At 37.1% G+C, this 17,738-nt stretch overlaps 1 protein-coding gene across 4 annotated transcripts in view; it reads right to left on the bottom strand.

Annotated features, from left to right (window-relative positions):
• Positions 1-17,738, bottom strand: part of BMPR2 (bone morphogenetic protein receptor type 2) — a 191,847-nt gene that overhangs the window by 103,910 nt on the left and 70,199 nt on the right. Inside the window, exon 1 of one of the 4 annotated variants that reach the window (XM_042995085.1) lies at positions 8,600-8,656. The exons of the other annotated variants lie outside the window; for them this stretch is intronic. Within the exon in view, the coding sequence (XP_042851019.1) occupies positions 8,600-8,612 (13 nt within the window). The 5' untranslated portion in view covers positions 8,613-8,656. Of the gene's footprint in view, positions 1-8,599; positions 8,657-17,738 lie in introns of those variants that run through there. 4 annotated transcript variants of the gene reach the window in all.

The raw sequence follows: 17,738 nt of genomic DNA, 5'->3' as shown, positions 1-17,738 counted from the left end.
GGCCAATACATACACAGTATTGTGTTAGATGCTATATGAGACTGTAAAGTATTTATAAGACAGTTGTCACTGGTTCTAAGTTTGTTCAATGAATAATTATAGAGCACCTTCACAGTGACTGGGAATGAAGCAACGAACAAAATCCTTCATAGTACAAAGCAATAATTAACTGAACTAGATGTGACCACGACAAATACAAAACCCCAACATATATAAGGCTATTGGTCTAGCTCAAAATCTTACAATATGAAGTGTAATCTCATTCATTATTTTGGAGCACCTGGCTGGTTTGGTCTAAAGAGTATGCAACTCTTGATTTCAGGGTCCTGAGTTCGAGCCTCATGTTGGGTACAGAGACTACCTAAATAAATGAATAAATACAACTTAAAAGAAAATCTCACTTATTATTTTGGATCAATAATAATACTAGTGTAGACAGACAGACAGTTAGATGATACGTCTATTTTGAAAATAGGGGCAATGTGGCAGACCACCGGTATATGGGTTACTAGAATGGTATATCCCCTCCCTCTAAAATGAACAAATTGGTATTTGGCACTTTAAAAAAATAAATGAAGGAAGGGAGGGAAGAAAGAATACCAATGACCTGATACACCTGTTGTTATCAGAAAGAACAGTTCATACTACACTGCACCATCTAGGAGATACCCACAAGTGAAGTTACATACACTGTATGCCATCTCCAAACTCAGGTTCACCATGACTTGCAGCGATATATGAAAGGGCTTTGAAAAGTGCTATACATATAGAAACAATCTTTCTGATAAGATCTGAAACAAGTAATTAGCAATACTCCTTTAAAGTAAAAATTATACAAAAGAATACAGTATGATGATAATACAGCAAGCAGGTTTAAAAAAACCAAAACGTTAAAATGAAACTAATCATTGCACCGAAACAAAAAACTCTACTTTTTTTTTTTTTCAACGTTTTTTTTTTATTTATTTTTGGGACAGAGAGAGACAGAGCATGAACGGGGGAGGGGCAGAGAGAGAGGGAGACACAGAATCGGAAACAGGCTCCAGGCTCCGAGCCATCAGCCCAGAGCCTGACGCGGGGCTCGAACTCACAGACCGTGAGATCGTGACCTGGCTGAAGTCGGACGCTTAACCGACTGCGCCACCCAGGCGCCCCAAAAAACTCTACTTTTTAAAAGAGTTCATTTATAATAGTTTTTCAGGAAGGACAGCAGACTCCAAGTCAGAAGCAATCAGAGCTTTGCCTCTTACCCAAAATGGGACTAACATCTTTCTTATGATCTGTAATGATCTTGAAAGGCCTCCAAATATTCTCTAAATCAGTACTATCCAATATAATTTTCTGCAAGTACAGAAATATTCTATAATCTGTTCTGTACAATAAAACAGTCAATAGATATATATGGCTATTCAACACCTGAAATATGGTTAATACAACTAAGCCACTGAATTTTTTTATTGTTTATTTTATTTATTTATTTTATTTTATTTTATTTTTTATAATTTTTTTTCAACGGTTTTTATTTATTTTTGGGACAGAGAGAGACAGAGCATGAACGGGGGAGGGGCAGAGAGAGAGGGAAACACAGAATCGGAAACAGGCTTTTATTGTTTATTTTAATTAATTTTTTTAAGCTTCAGTTAATTTAAATGTAAATTAAAAAAATTTTTTTAACGTTTATTTTTTGAGAGAGACAGACAGAGTATGAATGAGGAAGGTGCACAGAGAAAGAAGAGACACAGAATTGGAAACAGGTTCCAGGCTCTGAGCTGTCAGCACAGAGACTGGTGGAAGGCTAGAACTCAGCAACAGCGAGATCATGACCTAGGGCTGAAGTTGGGACGCCTAACTGACTAAGCCACCCAGCTGCACCTAAATGTAAATTTAAACAGATACTGCTATGGACTTATGTCTCACTCAAAATTCATGTTGAAGCCCTAACTTCAAGTGTTTAGAGATGGAGCCTTTGGGAGGTAATCAGGTTGAGTTGTAACCTGAGGGTGGGAACCTCACGATGGGATTCGCGCCCTAATAAGAAGAGAAACGAGACAGCTGGCTTCCTGTCTCTCACTCATCCCTCTCTACCGTATGAGAACACAGCCAGAAGATGGCATCTGCAAATGAGGAAGACAGTGCTTACCAGAGAACAGAATGAGCCAGTATCTTGAACTTGGACTTCCAAGCCTCCAGAACCATGAGAAAGAAATTCCTGTTGTTTAAGCCATTCAATCAAGGTATTTTGTTTTGACAGCTCAAGTTCACTAATACAGCTTAGTGGCTATATTAGTACATATTACATAGTGCAGCTCTAGTAGTTTATATAATATATACACAAGGCACCACATATAAACAAAAATAGCAGGAGATTATACTCACTTTTTGTTTTTATTCTTTAAAGTACAATTTTTTTTCTTAATGTTTATTTATTTATTTTTGAGAGATACAGAGCACAAGCAGGGGAAGGTCGCTCAGAGAAAGAGCGAGATGCAGAATCTGAAGCAGACTCCAGGCTCAGAGCTGTGAGCACAGAGGATGTGGGGCTTGAACCCACAAATTGTGGGATCATGGACCTAAGCCAAAGTTGGATGCCCAACAGATTAAGCTACCCAGGCACCACTCTTTAAAGTACAATTGTAAACTGTTACAATTGTCACAATTTTAACAACCCTGATCCTCCAAAAAAATTTCCTTTACCTCAGATCAAATACTATAAAAGAGTTCTTAATATCATAACGTGTTACTAAGTTACAAAAGGTCATCAGACTATAACCAAGCATTATATATCAGGCCTCTTGCCAAATTTGTTTCCTGCAAATAGCCTTTTCTTAGCTAAATGGAAGTTTAAAACACCAGTATTCCAGTAGTATTTTGATATTTAAATTCTTTATTTTTTTATTTTTTATTTAAAAAAATGTTTTAATCTTTATTTATTTTTGAGAGAGAGACAGAGTGTGAGCAGGGGAGGAGCAGAGAGAGAGACCCACACACACAGAATCTGAAGCAGGCTCCAGGCCCCAAGCTGTCAGTACAGAGCCCGACGCAGGGCTTGAACTCACAAACTGTGAGATCATGACCTGAGCTGAAGTCAGACGCTCAACCGACTGAGCCACTCAGGCGCCCCTGATATTTAAATTCTCAAAAACAAATTTTTTTTAATTAAGTAAGCTCCATGCTCAACACAGGGCTTGAACTCATGGCCCCCCGAGGATTAAAAGTCACATGCTCCACTGACTGAGCCAGCCAGGCTTAGCCAGGATATTTATTTATTTATTTATTTTAATTAATTTATTTATTTACATCCAAGTTAGCTAGCATATAGTGCAACAATGATTTCAGGAGTAGATTCCTTAATGCTCCTTACCCATTTAGCCCATCGCCCCTCCCACAACCCCTCCAGTAACCCTCTGTTCTCCATATTTAAGAGTCTCTTATGTTTTTGTCCCCCTCCCTGTTTTTATATTATTTTTGTTTCCCTTCCCTTATGTTCATCTGTTTTGTATCTTAAAGTCCTCATATGAGTGAAATCATATGATATTTGTCTTTCTCTGACTAATTTTGCTTAGCATAATACCCTCCAGTTCCATCCACATAGTTGCAAGTGACAAGATTTCATTCTTTTTGATTGCCAAGTAATACCCCATTGTATGTATGCATGTGTGTGTGTGTGTGTGTGTGTGTATACACACACACACACATACCACATTTTCTTTCTCCATTCATCCATCGATGGACATTTGGGCTCTTTCCATACTTTGGCTATTGTCCATAGTGCTGCTATAAACATTGGGTGCACGTGCCCCTTCAAAGCAGCATACCTATATCCCTCGGATAAATACCCAGTAGTGCAATTGCTGGCTTGTAGGGTAGTTCTATTTTTAGTTTTTTGAGGAACCTCCATACTGTTTTCCAGAGCAGCTGCACCAGTTTGCATTCCCACCAACAGTGCAAAAGAGATCCTCTTTCTCAGCATCCTCGCCAACATCTGTTGTTGCCTAAGTTGTTAATGTTAGCCATTCTGACAGGTGTGAGGTGGTATCTCCTGGTGGTTTTGATTTGTATTTCCCTGATGATGAGTGATGTTGAGCATTTTTTCATGTGTCAGTTGGCCATCTGGATGTCTTCTTTGGAGAAGTGTCTATTCATGCCTTTTCCCCATTTCTTCACTGGATTATTTGTTTTTTGAGTGTTGAGTTTGATATGTTCTTTATAGATTTTGGATACTAACCTTTTATCTGATAATCGTTTGCAAATATCTTCTCCCATTCTGTTGGTTGCCTTTTAGTTTTGCTGATTGTTTCCTTTGCTGTGCAGAAGATTTTAATTTTGATGAGGTCTCAAGAGTTCATTTTTGCTTTTTTTTCCCGTGCCTCTGGAGATGTACTGAGTAAGAAGTTGCTGAGGCCAAGGTCAAAGAGGTTTTTGCCAGCTTTCTCCTCGAGGATTTTGATGGCTTCCTGTCTTACATTTAGGTCTTTCATCCATTTTGAGTTTATTTTTGTGTATGGTGTAAGAAAGTGGTCCAGGTTCATTTTTCTGTATGTCACTGTCCAGTTTTCCCAGCACCACTTGCTGAAGAGACTGTCTTTATTCCACTGGATATTCTTTCCTGCTTTGTCAAAGATTAGTTGGCCATACGTCTGTGGGTCCATTCCTGGGTTCTCTATTCAGTTCCATCGATCTGAATGTCTGTTCTTGTGCCAGTACCATACTGTCTTGATGATTACAGCTTTGTAGTATAGCTTGAAGTCCAGGATTATGATGCCTCCTGCTTTGGTTTACTTTTTCCAAGACTGCTTTGGCTATTCGGGGTCTTTTCTGGTTCCATACAAATTTTAGGATGGTTTGTTCTGTGTGAAGAATGCTGGTGTTATTTTGATAGGGATTGCATTGAATATGCAGATTTCTTGGGTAGTATTGACATTTCCACAATATTTGTTCTTCCTATCCAGGAGCATGAAATACTTTTCCATTTTTTAGTATCTTCTTCAATTTCTTTCATAAGCTTTCTATAGTTTTCAGTGTATAGATTTTTCACTTCTTTGGTTAGATTTATCCCCAGGTATTTTATGGGTTTTGGTGCAATTGTAAATGGGATCGATTCTTTGATTTCTCTTTCTGTTGCTTCATTGTTGGCATATAGGAATGCAACCGATTTCTGTGCATTGATTTTATATCCTGCCACTTAGCTGAATTCATGGATCAGTTCTAGCAGTTTTTTGGTGGAAACCCAGGATATTTAAATTCTACTTAATCAAAAATAAATAAATAAATAAATTCTGCTTAATCAGAAATAAATAAGAAAATAACATGAGGAATGGTCTCAGTCTTACTCCAATGTTCTGCTCATCTTCTTGACATTCTTTACCAAAACTTAAAATTAACAGCATTCCTTACTAAAATTTATGATTAAAGGTAATCAGCAGAATTAAAGATGAAAGATAGAATTTGGGGAAATAAATTGACTATAAAGTACTTATTCAAAAAACCTGACCACAGTATAAATTTAGCTGAGATCCACAACTGGACCATGTTATTGCTTTGCTTGATTTTCATTTCCCAAATCCTTAAGATGGTGTATAAGGGCCTGCATGATCTAGCAGCTGCAAATCCTTCCCTCTACCTTCATCCCAACAGAAGCCACAGAGTACCATTCTTTCTCACGTGAAAGCCTTCATGAATTCTACTCCCTCTACCTAGAATGCATCACTTACTTAAGTCCTATTCACTTTAACTTTTCTTCTTCAAACAATCTTTCCCTAATCACCCTAGACAAGTGAAGGGGGAACTCATATCATATGCTCTATAGGATTGGATTCTTCACAAAATCTCCACACTTATTATTGTAATGTGCCTGGCTTAATTCACCAAATTATAAACTCTATGACAGCAGAGTCTGAGTTCTTGTACACCACTGTGTCTTTAGCACATGACACTATGCCTAGCATTCAATATATGTTTATTTAATGAGTAAATGATTGATGTGTTTCCTTCCCCTATTTTTTTGCCAAGGACAAAAAGTATTATGAGAACCATTTTTTCTTTTCCAAATGAACAAAAGGAAGAGCATACAAGCAAAATGAAACCATATGTCTACGTAAAAACTAGTATAATAGTAGCTTTATTTAAAATAGCCCCCAAACTGGAAGCAACCCAAGTCCATAAATTGGTGAATGGGTCAATAAAGTGTAACATGTTCATATAATACTACTAAACAGTAAAAGGAATAAACTATTGATACATGCAACAAATAAGGATGAATCTCAATATCTTTGTGAAAATGATATCACTGTGAATAACACTATGTATGAGAACATATCCTAGAATTTCATTAATATGAAAATTCCATTTATATGAAATCCTAGAAAATAGAGAGTAATCTAAAGCAGATCAGTGGTTGGCTGGTGCTAGGGGCAAAGGTAAAAACAGAGTATAGAGGGACATGCAGAATCTTTGGGGAGATGATGAAAATATTTTGTATGCCAATTGTGGTGGGAGGCTTTCATGAGTATACAACTACAAAAATTCATTGAATTGTACAGTTTAAACACATGCAGTTTATACCTCAACTAAGTCCATTTTTTATTCACTTTTTTTTGACAGAGAGAGTGAGACAGATTCGAGTGAGCGAGCAAGGGAGGGGCAGAGAGAGAGGGAGAGGAAGAGGGAGAGAGAGAGCAAGAGAAAGAGGGAGAGGGAGAGAGAGGAAGAGGGAAGGGAGGGAGAGGAAGAGGGAGAGGAAGAGGGAGAGGAAGAGGGAGAGGGAGAGACAGAGAGAGACAGAGAGACAGAGAGAGAGAGACAGAGAGAGACAGAGAGAGAGAGAGAGAGAGAGACAGAGACAGAGAGAGACAGAGAGAGAGAGAGAGAGAGAGAGAGAGAGAGACAGAGAGAATGAATCTTAAGCAGGCTCGATGCCCAGACACAGAGCACAATCTCATGACCTGAGTTGAAATTAAGAGTCCAATGCTTAATAGAAACCCAGGCACTCCAGTCCATTTTTTAAAAGGCAGAAACACAGTAAAAAGCTGAACAAGAACAGGATAACATAGTTCAGAGAAATTTTTTTTTTGCATGTTGCAAATAACTAATATATAGAGATGTTTTATTGAGTCAAATCTATAGTCCTTTTAAAAACGGGTTCTGTGGATAAACGTAAATTCTCATTTTAGTTTTTGTTGGCAGGATTTTTTTTAAGACCTTCACTGTCTGTCCAAACAACCCAAGAGTCACATAACACCCATTTTTCAGTAGCTGTAACAATATTTATCTGTACTGGAGAAGTCTAAATGTCTTATCTTTACCCTGGAACAAAGTTCAGGGACTAATTCTGGTTATGTTTGTGTTTTTGGCTTCTGTTTATCTAAGTGTCAAAATGAACTATCTAAAATAAACAACACAAGAACCTTGCAGTAATGGGGCAAATAATGGAATAGTTGAAGCAACAATATCCCTTTCCTAGAACACAAATTTCTTAGGACAAACAAAACTGGGATTTCAGAGTATCATTACAATTCTCTTAAGAAACACCCAAGGGAAATAGTGGCTTAACGTAACAGAAATGTCCCTATAAAATCTGGTATAAAAATTTCTAAAATTTGATTATAATCAAGTACAGAAGTCTTTTATTATTCCAATCCTTTCAAAAATTAAACAATTATCCCTTAATTTATATTTCTGCATCCAGATTATAACAGATTAAACTGTCATTCTGACATTCCCATAATGTCAAAGAGAGAGCAGAGTGGGAAGAAGATTATAATCTTCATAAGATGCATCTTTAAGATGGGTTCAGTGATTCACTGACAGGACTCACAGAACTCATACTCAACAGCTGTAATTTTTTCCAGTAAAATAATACAAACCAAAATCAGAGAAGGGAAAAGCCCTGTGAAGCAAAATCTGAGAAAACAAGGTACAAGCTTCAAGAGTCTTTTCCCCATGGAGTCATACAAGAGGCACTTAATTCCTCCAGCAGTGAATTATGACAATATGTATAAAATACTGTCTAAACAAGGAAGCTTACTAGAGATTCAGTGTCTGAAGTTTTTATTGGGGGACTCGTCATGCAGGCACCCTCTACTTAGCACAAACCAAAATGCCAGACTCCCAGAAGAAATGGAGGTACTCAACATAAACCATACTATTTGTATAAACAGTTTAAGTATAATAAATCACTCTTATCAGTTATGAACTCTTTCCTGCATAGATGTCTAAAGAGAAAGGCAATCAAAAGCTGATTAAAACACACAAATACATACACACTCAACAGCTGTGAGCTGACAAAATCTGTTAGGTAATCCAAGCACTCTCAAACAGCAATGAGATACATTGTTCTCCCCTAATTCACAACAACAGTAAACCACAAATAACAACAACAACAACAACAGATAAGCCAGGCTCAAACCACCAAGAGGTTTATATATCCTGGGGCCTACAAAATAATCACTCATTAATAATTCAGTCAACTATTTATTAAGTGCCTGTTCTATGCTAGGCAATGTTCTAAGTCTGGAGATATGGTGAGAATAAGATACAGTATACATATACAACATAATAGTACCCATACAAATAAACAGGTCAAAAAACTGTAAACAAATACATAAGAATTTCATAAGAAGGCTTTGGATGACTCAGTTTTTCTTCCCATGTTGTAATCAGTGGTCATTCTCAGTAGCTATTCTTAAAAAAAAAAAAAAAAAAAAAAAAAGAATAAATTTTAGAATATCCTAAAAATATCCTTTATCTACATAATTTGCCACAGCTTTCCTGGAGAGCAACTTAGTGTTTTACATAATTTTTTTAAGGATATTATTTTTAAGTAATCTCTATACCAACGTGGGGCTCGAGTTTACAATCATGAGATCAAGATTCACATGCTCCACAGACTAAGCAAGCCAGGCACCCCATTACATAAAAACTTTAAATGTAAATGACCTTAGGCCCCAAATTCTCTTTTAAATTTTTATACGAAAAAAAAAGAATACATAAATATGTATGAGTGTACTTATTGGAACATCATTTATAACAGTAAAAATTGGAAATAATCAGTTCTCTCAGATAAATATTTAGGCTATCAAAATCGTAGTATATTCCAAAATAAAACACTATGAAGCCATGGGAAGTTGTTTAGATTTGATAACTATAATATATTTTTTAATAGAAAAGACCATATTAAACACTGACATAACATAACTTCATTTTTGTTCATTATGTATGAGAGAGAGAGGAAGGGAGAAGAAAGTGTGTGTGTGTGTGTGTGTGTGTGTGTGTGTGTGTGTGTGTGTGTTTGTAAAAGGTCTGGGAGGATATATTCCAAAAAGTGGTAAGATTGAGTTGTCATTGCTGGTACAGTCTTTATTATACACAACTAATGGGCCCATCACCATGGTTTACAGACAGATCAAGTAGTAAAAACAGAAGCAAATGTAAAAGTTTAGAAACTACAAGTTATTGTGCATAATTAATTATATAGAATTCTCACTAGCATATTAATTTTCAAGTTTTAAGTTGTTTATATACAATTATGTTTGTATATTTTGGAAGTTATCTGCAATAAAAGGACTGACACACTACCCTGAAGTTTATGGTGATGGAATGTAGCAAGAATCTCACATATTTACTATTCTTTAAAAAAAGAAAAAGTCTAATTCCCAAGGAAGTTATTTGGTTCAGTTTTTTAAAGATTAAGAAGCATAAGATATACTTCTAAATGGAGAGTTCATTCTATAGGTAAAAAAAGGTAAATAAAAGAGTGCATTGTTTGATTCAAAGTTGATCACATGTCTAGTGCTCTAAGAAAACAAAAAACAAAAAAAAAACAAAAACAACAACAAAAAATCTGGCAACCTCCACAAAAAATATTTCTACCCAAAAAAGTCTCACACACAGAATAGACTTACTAAACTCTCTAAAAATCACGATATAACTACATATATAAACAAACACAAAAAACAACCCAAACAATCATGTGGAGCAATCAGAGCTCTCATACATTGCTGGTGACAATGCTAAACAGTACAGCCACTTTGGAAAAGTTGGGCAGTTCCTTATAAAAGTAAACATATACTTCCCATGTTACTTAGCAATTTCCCTTCTATGTACTCTATGAAATGAAAACATATGTTCACACAAAGACCAGTATACAAGATATTCATTTATAACAATAATTCAAAATAGCCATAAGAATACTACTCAGCAATAAAAAGGAATGAACTACAGATACATGTAACATGGTTGAATCTAAAAAACATACTAATGAAATAAATCAGACACAAAAGACTATGCATAGTATAACTTCATATATAAATGTACACATACAGGGGCGCCTGGATGGCTCAGTTGGTTGAGCGTCCAACTTCGGCTCAGGTCATGATCTCGCAGTTTGTGAGTGTGAGCCCCACGTCAGGCTCTGTGCTGACAGCTCAGAGCCTGGAGCCTGCTTCAGATTCTGTGTCTCCTTCTCTCTCTGCCCCTCCCCAACTTGTGCTCTGTCTCTCTCTATCAAAAATAAATAAATGTAATAAAAAATTTTTTTAAATGTACATATACATATATATGGAATATCACAAATACAAAAATGTCTAATTTAATATGAAATTGAAAGTCTTTTTTTTTTTTTTTTTTTTTTAATGAAACGGATAGGGGCACGCCTGGGTGGCTCAGTTGGTTCAGTGTCCGATTTCAGCTCAGGTCATGATCTCACAGCTCATGAGTTCAAGCCCCGCGTCAGGCTCTGTGCTGACAGCTCAGAGCGTGGAGCCTGCTTCGGATTCTGTGTCTCCCTCTCTCTCTGCCCCTAACCCACTCGCATTCTGTCTCTGTCTCTCTCAAAAATAAATAAACATTAAAAAAAAATTTAAAAACGAAAAGGATGAGGCATACCTTTTTTTTTTGAGAGAGAGAGAGGGTGCAAGTGAGCAAGGGGCAGAGAGAGAGGGAGAGAGAGAGAGAAAATCCCATGAGAAGCAGGGAGGGGGGGGGGGGGGAAGGAGAGAAGCAGGCTCATTCAAAGCAGGGCTCGGACTCGCCTGAAGTGAGGCTTGACCTCACCTGATGCGGGGCTAGAGCTCATGAACCGTGAGATCATGACCTGAGCTGAAGGCAGATGCTTAACTGATTGAGCCACCCAGGTGCCCCAATAAGGCATACTTCTTTTTTTTTTTTTTTTTTTTAATTTTTTTTTTCAACGTTTTTATTTATTTTTGGGACAGAGAGAGACAGAGCATGAACGGGGGAGGGTCAGAGAGAGAGGGAGACACAGAATCGGAAACAGGCTCCAGGCTCCGAGCCATCAGCCCAGAGCCTGACGCGGGGCTCGAACTCACGTACCGTGAGATCGTGACCTGGCTGAAGTCGGACGCTTAACCGACTGCGCCACCCAGGTGCATAAGGCATACTTCTAAATGAACAGTTAGTTCCATAAGTTAATTTATTATACTAATTAATAAATCAATTTCACATATGTGAAATACTAAAAATAAAATTATTGAGACAAAATTATAGAGACAGACACTGATGATAGTTTGGAGCAAGGGATGAAAGCAGGAAGCAATGGTAAACAGGCAAGAGGAAAAATTCTGAGGATGAAAATGTTCTTAATGATTATGGCAGTGGTTACGCAATCATATTCATTTGCCAAAACTTAAGCTGAATACTTAAAAGGGTGAATGTTATTTTACTTAAATTTCATCAACACTGTACAGAAAAAACAAAAACAAAACACCAAGCCAACAACCCAGCCATAACCTACTATCCAATACCCACCAAAACAAACCTCGCTAAAAACATCTCCAAAGTCTTAGGTAAAATATGCATGCTATTTGGTCAAATGTCATTACAATAATACGTATATTCACATGGACATATAAGTATATGTATCTGCTCCCAAATATCTAAGAATATAAATTCTTTTTTTTTAATGTTTATTTATTTTTGAGAGAGAGCATGAGCAGGGGAGGTACAAAGAGAGAAGGAGAGAAGATCCGAAGTAGGCTCCATTGAAGGGCTCAAACTCATGAACCATAAGATCATGACCTGAGCCAAAGTTGGATGCTCAACCAACTGAACCACCCAGGCACCCTGCCACTCCCCATTTTTTTATGTTTATTTATTTTTGAGAGACACAGAGAGACAGAGTGTGAGCAGGGGAGGGGCGGAGAGAGACAGAGACACAGAATCCAAAGCAGGCTCCAGGCTCTGAGCTGTCAGCAGAGAGCCCAACTTGGGGCTTGACCCACGAGCCATGAGATCATGTTGTGAGCCAAAGTCAGATGCTTAACCAACTGAACCACCCAGTAGCCCCTCCCTTTTTTAAAGTTTATTTATTTGTTTTGAGAGACAGTGACAGAGAAACAGCATGTGCACACTGGTGGGGGGAAGGGGACAGAAAGAGAGAGAGAGAGAGAGAGAGAGAATGAATGAATCCCAAGCAGGCTCTGAGCTGTCAGCGCAGAGAGTGACATGGGGTTCCATCTCATGAATAGGGAGATCATGACCTGAGCTGAAATCAAGAGTGGGACACTTAACCTGACACTTAACGACTGAGCCACCCAGGCATGCCAGAATATAAATTCTTAAAACCAAGTTCTAGGCTTTCACTTTGCCCAGATATTCATTCATATGTAAATTAATATCAAACTACTTATTTATATAAACAACTATGTCTTTTATAGTATAATCTATCCCAGAAAGAATAGAGCAAATTAAATTGGGTGGGGAAAACATGCTCTCAGTAAAACAGTGTAATGGAGAAAGTGCTAACCTGGGAATCAAAAGAACAGGTCTTTCCAAGGATTTAATGGAATACAAAAGTTTTATTTTGTTAAAAAGCAAAAGGCCCAACTTTCTATGTTATCAATCTATCAGGATCTTTTATTTTCCCATCACATTAAATACAGAAAGGCCTTTTCTTTCCAGAGATTTGATATGTGTTAGCTTTTTTTTTTTTTTTTTTTTTTAATTTGCTTGGTTCTTCCTTTTTTTTAAGGCTTTTTTTTTTTTTTTTTTTTTAAGGGCAGTTTTAAGCTGACAGCAAAATTGAGGAAGTACAGATATTTCCTGCAGACATCAGCCCTCACACATGCATAGACTCCCTTATTATCAATATGCTTTAGCAGAGAGGTGCATTTCTTACATATGATGAACCTACATTGACACATCATAATCACCCAAAGTCTACAGTTCACTTTTGGTGTTGTATATTCTATGGGTTTAGACAAATATATAATGACATGTCTCTATCACTACAGTATCATACAGAATATTTTCACTGCTCTAAAATGTTGACTTCTATCTTACTCTATTTTCTCATTGCCTTTTTTTAAACTTTTTTTTTTTTTACTGTTTATCACTATAATCCATCTGTCACTTACTTGTATGTATAATTTGAAATGAGACTATAAATTGACTTTTACCCCAAAGCAAACTAATCTTTCCATTCCTACATATCAAATGAACTTACCTTTACCACTTAAAGGACAAAAACAAAAAACAAGCAAACCTCTCCTGTCCCAAAAAACCCCACCATAGGTCTTTTTTTTTTAAGTTTTTACTTAAATTCCAGTTAACACAGTGTAATATTAATTTCAGCTGTGCAATATAGTGATTCAACACTTCCACACAATACCCAGTGCTTATCACAAGTGCACAAGTGCACTCCTTAATCACCACCATCTATTTAACCCTCAATCCACCTCCCCTCTGTGTTTTGGTTCTATCTCTGTCACCAATCAGAAGGTTACTTGAAACAAATTACATTATTTTTTTAGGGTTCGATCTAAAAATCAAAAAAATATGTTAAACTTTCTTTAAGGCCCCATTTAACTCAACATCTTGGCTTATATAATTCTAAAAATTTCCTTACAAGCAAATGTGCCCAAATCACTTTATTTCAAAAGTAAACTTTCTAAAAAAAATTAAAATAAATGAAAAAATTTTCTCTCTATTCTATGAATCTAAGTTTAAACTCCCTAAGGAAAAACTTCCCTGAGAATTATTTAGCAAAATTTTAAGGCAGGAACTGAGTTATCCTACTAGAAAAATTAAAGTTTTGTAAAATTTTACGGAGCAAAGTTAAACATTCCTGTGAATGACAAAAAATAGCAAAATCTAGACTGACAAAAAAGGATATGATTGTATTTCTTTCTCTAAGCCAGTAAAGTCCTCAACTAGGGGCAATTTTACTCTCCAGAGGACATTTGACAATGTTTGGAGACCATTTTAGTTGTCACAACTGCAGGTGGTGGTGACACTGACATCTGTGGGTAGAGGCCTGGAATGCTGCTAAAAATTTTACAATGCACATATGTTCCCCCACCCCCCCATGCAAACACACAAAAATTATCCAGCACAAGATGTCAATAGTGCCAAGGTAGAAAAACCTTGCTCCAAGAGTATTACATGTAATATATCTTCTCAGATAGTGGGCAGAGATATATCAATAGAAATATCCCATGTGGAAAGCAGACAAAAAGGCATGTTCTTTCTTGTACCAATCCTGAAAAATCTTTTTATGTGATACTTCCAGCACCCACTAGGATAGCTATAAGCAATAAAAATGTTGGCAAGGATACAGAGAAACTGGAATCCTCATATATTGCTGGTGGGAATATAAAATGGCACAACCACACTGAGAAACAGTCTGGCAGATCCTCAAAAGGATAAACATAGAATTACCACATGACCCAGCAATTACTCTCCTAGATATGTACCTAAAAGACTGAAAACATATATCCACATAAAAACTTGTACACAAATGTTCACAGCAGCAATAGTCATAAGAGGAAAATAAAAACTTGCAAACCACTCAAATTTTTATCAACTAATGAATGCATCAATAAAATGTGATATGGCCATACAATCGATTTTTGGTTTAAAAAAAAAAAAGCATTCATGTGGAATCTCAAAAGGCCCTTAAGAGCCAAAACAATCCTGAGAAAGAACAAATCTGGAATTCTCACACTTCCTGGTTATGAAACATTACAAAGCTACAGTAATGAAAACAGTATGGTGCTGGCATGAAGACATACTTATAGACCAAAAGAATAGGAATACAGCACCCAGAAACAAACCCTCACATATATGGTCAAATGATCTGCAACAAGCATGCCAAGACAACACAATGGGGAAAAAACAGTCTCTTCAAATAAATGGTGCTAGGAAAACTGGATATCCAAATGCATAAGAAAAAAGTTGGATCCTTCCTTACCTTACACCATATAAAAAAACTAACTCAAAATGAAGTAAAGACCTAAATATAAGTCCTGAAACTATAAAAATCCTAGAATCAAACATAGGGGGAAAACTTTATGACATGTGATTTGTCAATTTCGTGAGTATGACACAAAACAAATAGACAACAAAAGCAAATACAGACAAATGGGGCTATGTTAAACTTCAAAACTTCTGCCCAGCAAAGGAAACTATTGAGACTAAAAAGGCAACCTATGGAATAGGAGAAAATATTTGCAAATCACATATCTGATAAGGGATCAATATCTGCAGTATGTAAAGAACTCCTACAACTCAAGCACACACACATACACACACATGCATAAAGCCAAAAAACACAACTAACCAATTTAAAAATGGGAAATGGATCCGAATAGACATTCCTCAAAAGAAGATACAGGAATGGGCAATAAGCACATGAAAAGATGCTCAATATCACTAATTAGGAGGGAAACGCAAATCAAAACCACAAGGTATCACCTCATGCCCATTAAGATGGCTACTATAACAAAGAAAGAAAGAAAGAAAGAAAGAAAGAAAGAAAGAAAGAAAGAAAGAAAGAAAGAAAGAAAGAGAAAGAAACAAAGAAACTAAAGAAAAGAAAAGAAAAAAGAAAAGAAAAGAAAAGAAAAAGAAAGTTAAAAAGTGTTACTAAGGATCTGGAAAATTGGAACTCTTGGGCACTGTTGATGGGAATGTAAAATGGAGCAGATGCTATGAAAACAATATGGAGGTTCCTCAAAAAATTTAAAATAGAACTACCATATGATCCACCAATCTCACTTCTGAATATATATCCAGGAGAACTGAAAACAGAATCTCAAAGAGATATGTACACACCATTATATTAGTCAGCTAAGGCTGTTATAACAGAATACACAGATTGTGTGACTTAAACAATAGAAACTTATTTCTCACAGTTCTGGATGCTGGACGTCCAAACTCAAGGTGCTAGGCAATTTAGTTCTCTCTTTCTTGGCTTGAGACAGTCACCTTCTCATCATGTACACACATGGCAGAGTGGCAGAGAGGGGGGTGGAGAGAGAGACAGAGACAGAGACAGAAAGAGAGAGAAACACATGATGAAGCGCATGCACTTGAGAGCACGCTCTGGTAGCTCTTCCTCTTCTTATAAGGACACTAACCTATTGGATTAAGGGCCCCACCCTAACCTTTATCACCTCCTTACTGGCCCTGTCTTCAAATACAGTCACAATGGGGGGCACCTGGGTGGCTCAGCCAGTTAAGCATCCGACTGCAGCTCAGGTCATGATATCACATCCATGGGTTTGAGCCCCACAGTGGGCTCTGTACTGACAGCTCAGAGCCTGGTGCCTTCTTCAGATTCTGTGTCTCCCTCTTTGCCCCTCCCCCCCCATCAAAAATGAATAAACATTAAAAAATTTTTTTAAAAAGGGGCACCTGGGTGGCTCAGTCGGTTGAGCATCCGACTTTGGCTCAGGTCATGATCTCACGGTTCGTGAGTTCGGGCCCCGCATCAGGCTCTGTGCTGACAGCTCAGAGCCTGGAGCCTGCTTCAGATTCTGTGTCTCCCTCTCTCTCTGCCCCTCTCCCACACACACTCTGTCTCTCTCTGCCTCTCAAAAATAAAGAAAACTAATTAAAAAATTTGTTTTAATTTTTTTAAAATACAGTCACATTGAAGCATTGGGCTTCAACATGTGAATTTGGGGAAAACATAATTCAGTCCATACCACCCATTATTCACTGCAGCATTATTCATAGTTGCTAAGAGGTAGAAGCAATCTAAATGTTCATCAATACATGAATGGGTAAAGAAAACATGGTAAATATATACAATGAAATATTACTCAGCCTTTAAAAAAGAAGGAAATATTGTCATATACTATCATGTGGATCAGCCTTGAGGACATTAAGCTAACAGAAATAAAGCAGTCACAAAAAGACTGTTAGGGTGGGGCTCAAATCCAATTGGTTGGCATGCTTATTGCAAGTATGCAACAGATCCCCAGACCCCCCCATCCTTCGTGACTGAAACTCTAAACCCAGGAAATAACACCTCTGCACCCCTCCACCTAGCCCCTGGCAACCACTTACATGAGGTATGTAAAGCACACTCATAGAAATGGAAAGTGGAAAGAGGGCTGAACACAATTTGCATCTGCTTGCACACTTGCAAAATGTTGGGAGGGTGAATTTCATGTTATGTTTTTGCCAAGAAAAGGAAGAAAGTAAGAAAGAAAGGGAGAGAGAGAGAGGGAGAGAGAGACAGAGAGGGGAAGGAAGGAAGGAAGGAAGGAAGGAAGGAAGGAAGGAAGGAAGGAAGGAAGGAAGGAAGGAAGATGAAGGAAGGAAAAAAGAAAGCAAAAAGCTTTTGATACATGCTACTTAACATGGATGAAATATTAGAGCAAATATGTGAGTTCAGCAAGGTTGCAGAATACAAGATCAATATACAAAAATCAATTATATTTGTATACACTAGCAATGAATGATCCAAAAGTGCAATTAAGACAATTCCATTTACA

The sequence above is a fragment of the Panthera tigris genome, chromosome C1 (genome assembly GCF_018350195.1).
Source record: "Panthera tigris isolate Pti1 chromosome C1, P.tigris_Pti1_mat1.1, whole genome shotgun sequence".
In the NCBI taxonomy this organism is placed as follows: domain Eukaryota; kingdom Metazoa; phylum Chordata; class Mammalia; order Carnivora; family Felidae; genus Panthera; species Panthera tigris.
The sequence above is the reverse complement of the archived record's forward strand: the minus strand, read 5'-3'. Positions and strand labels throughout refer to the sequence as shown.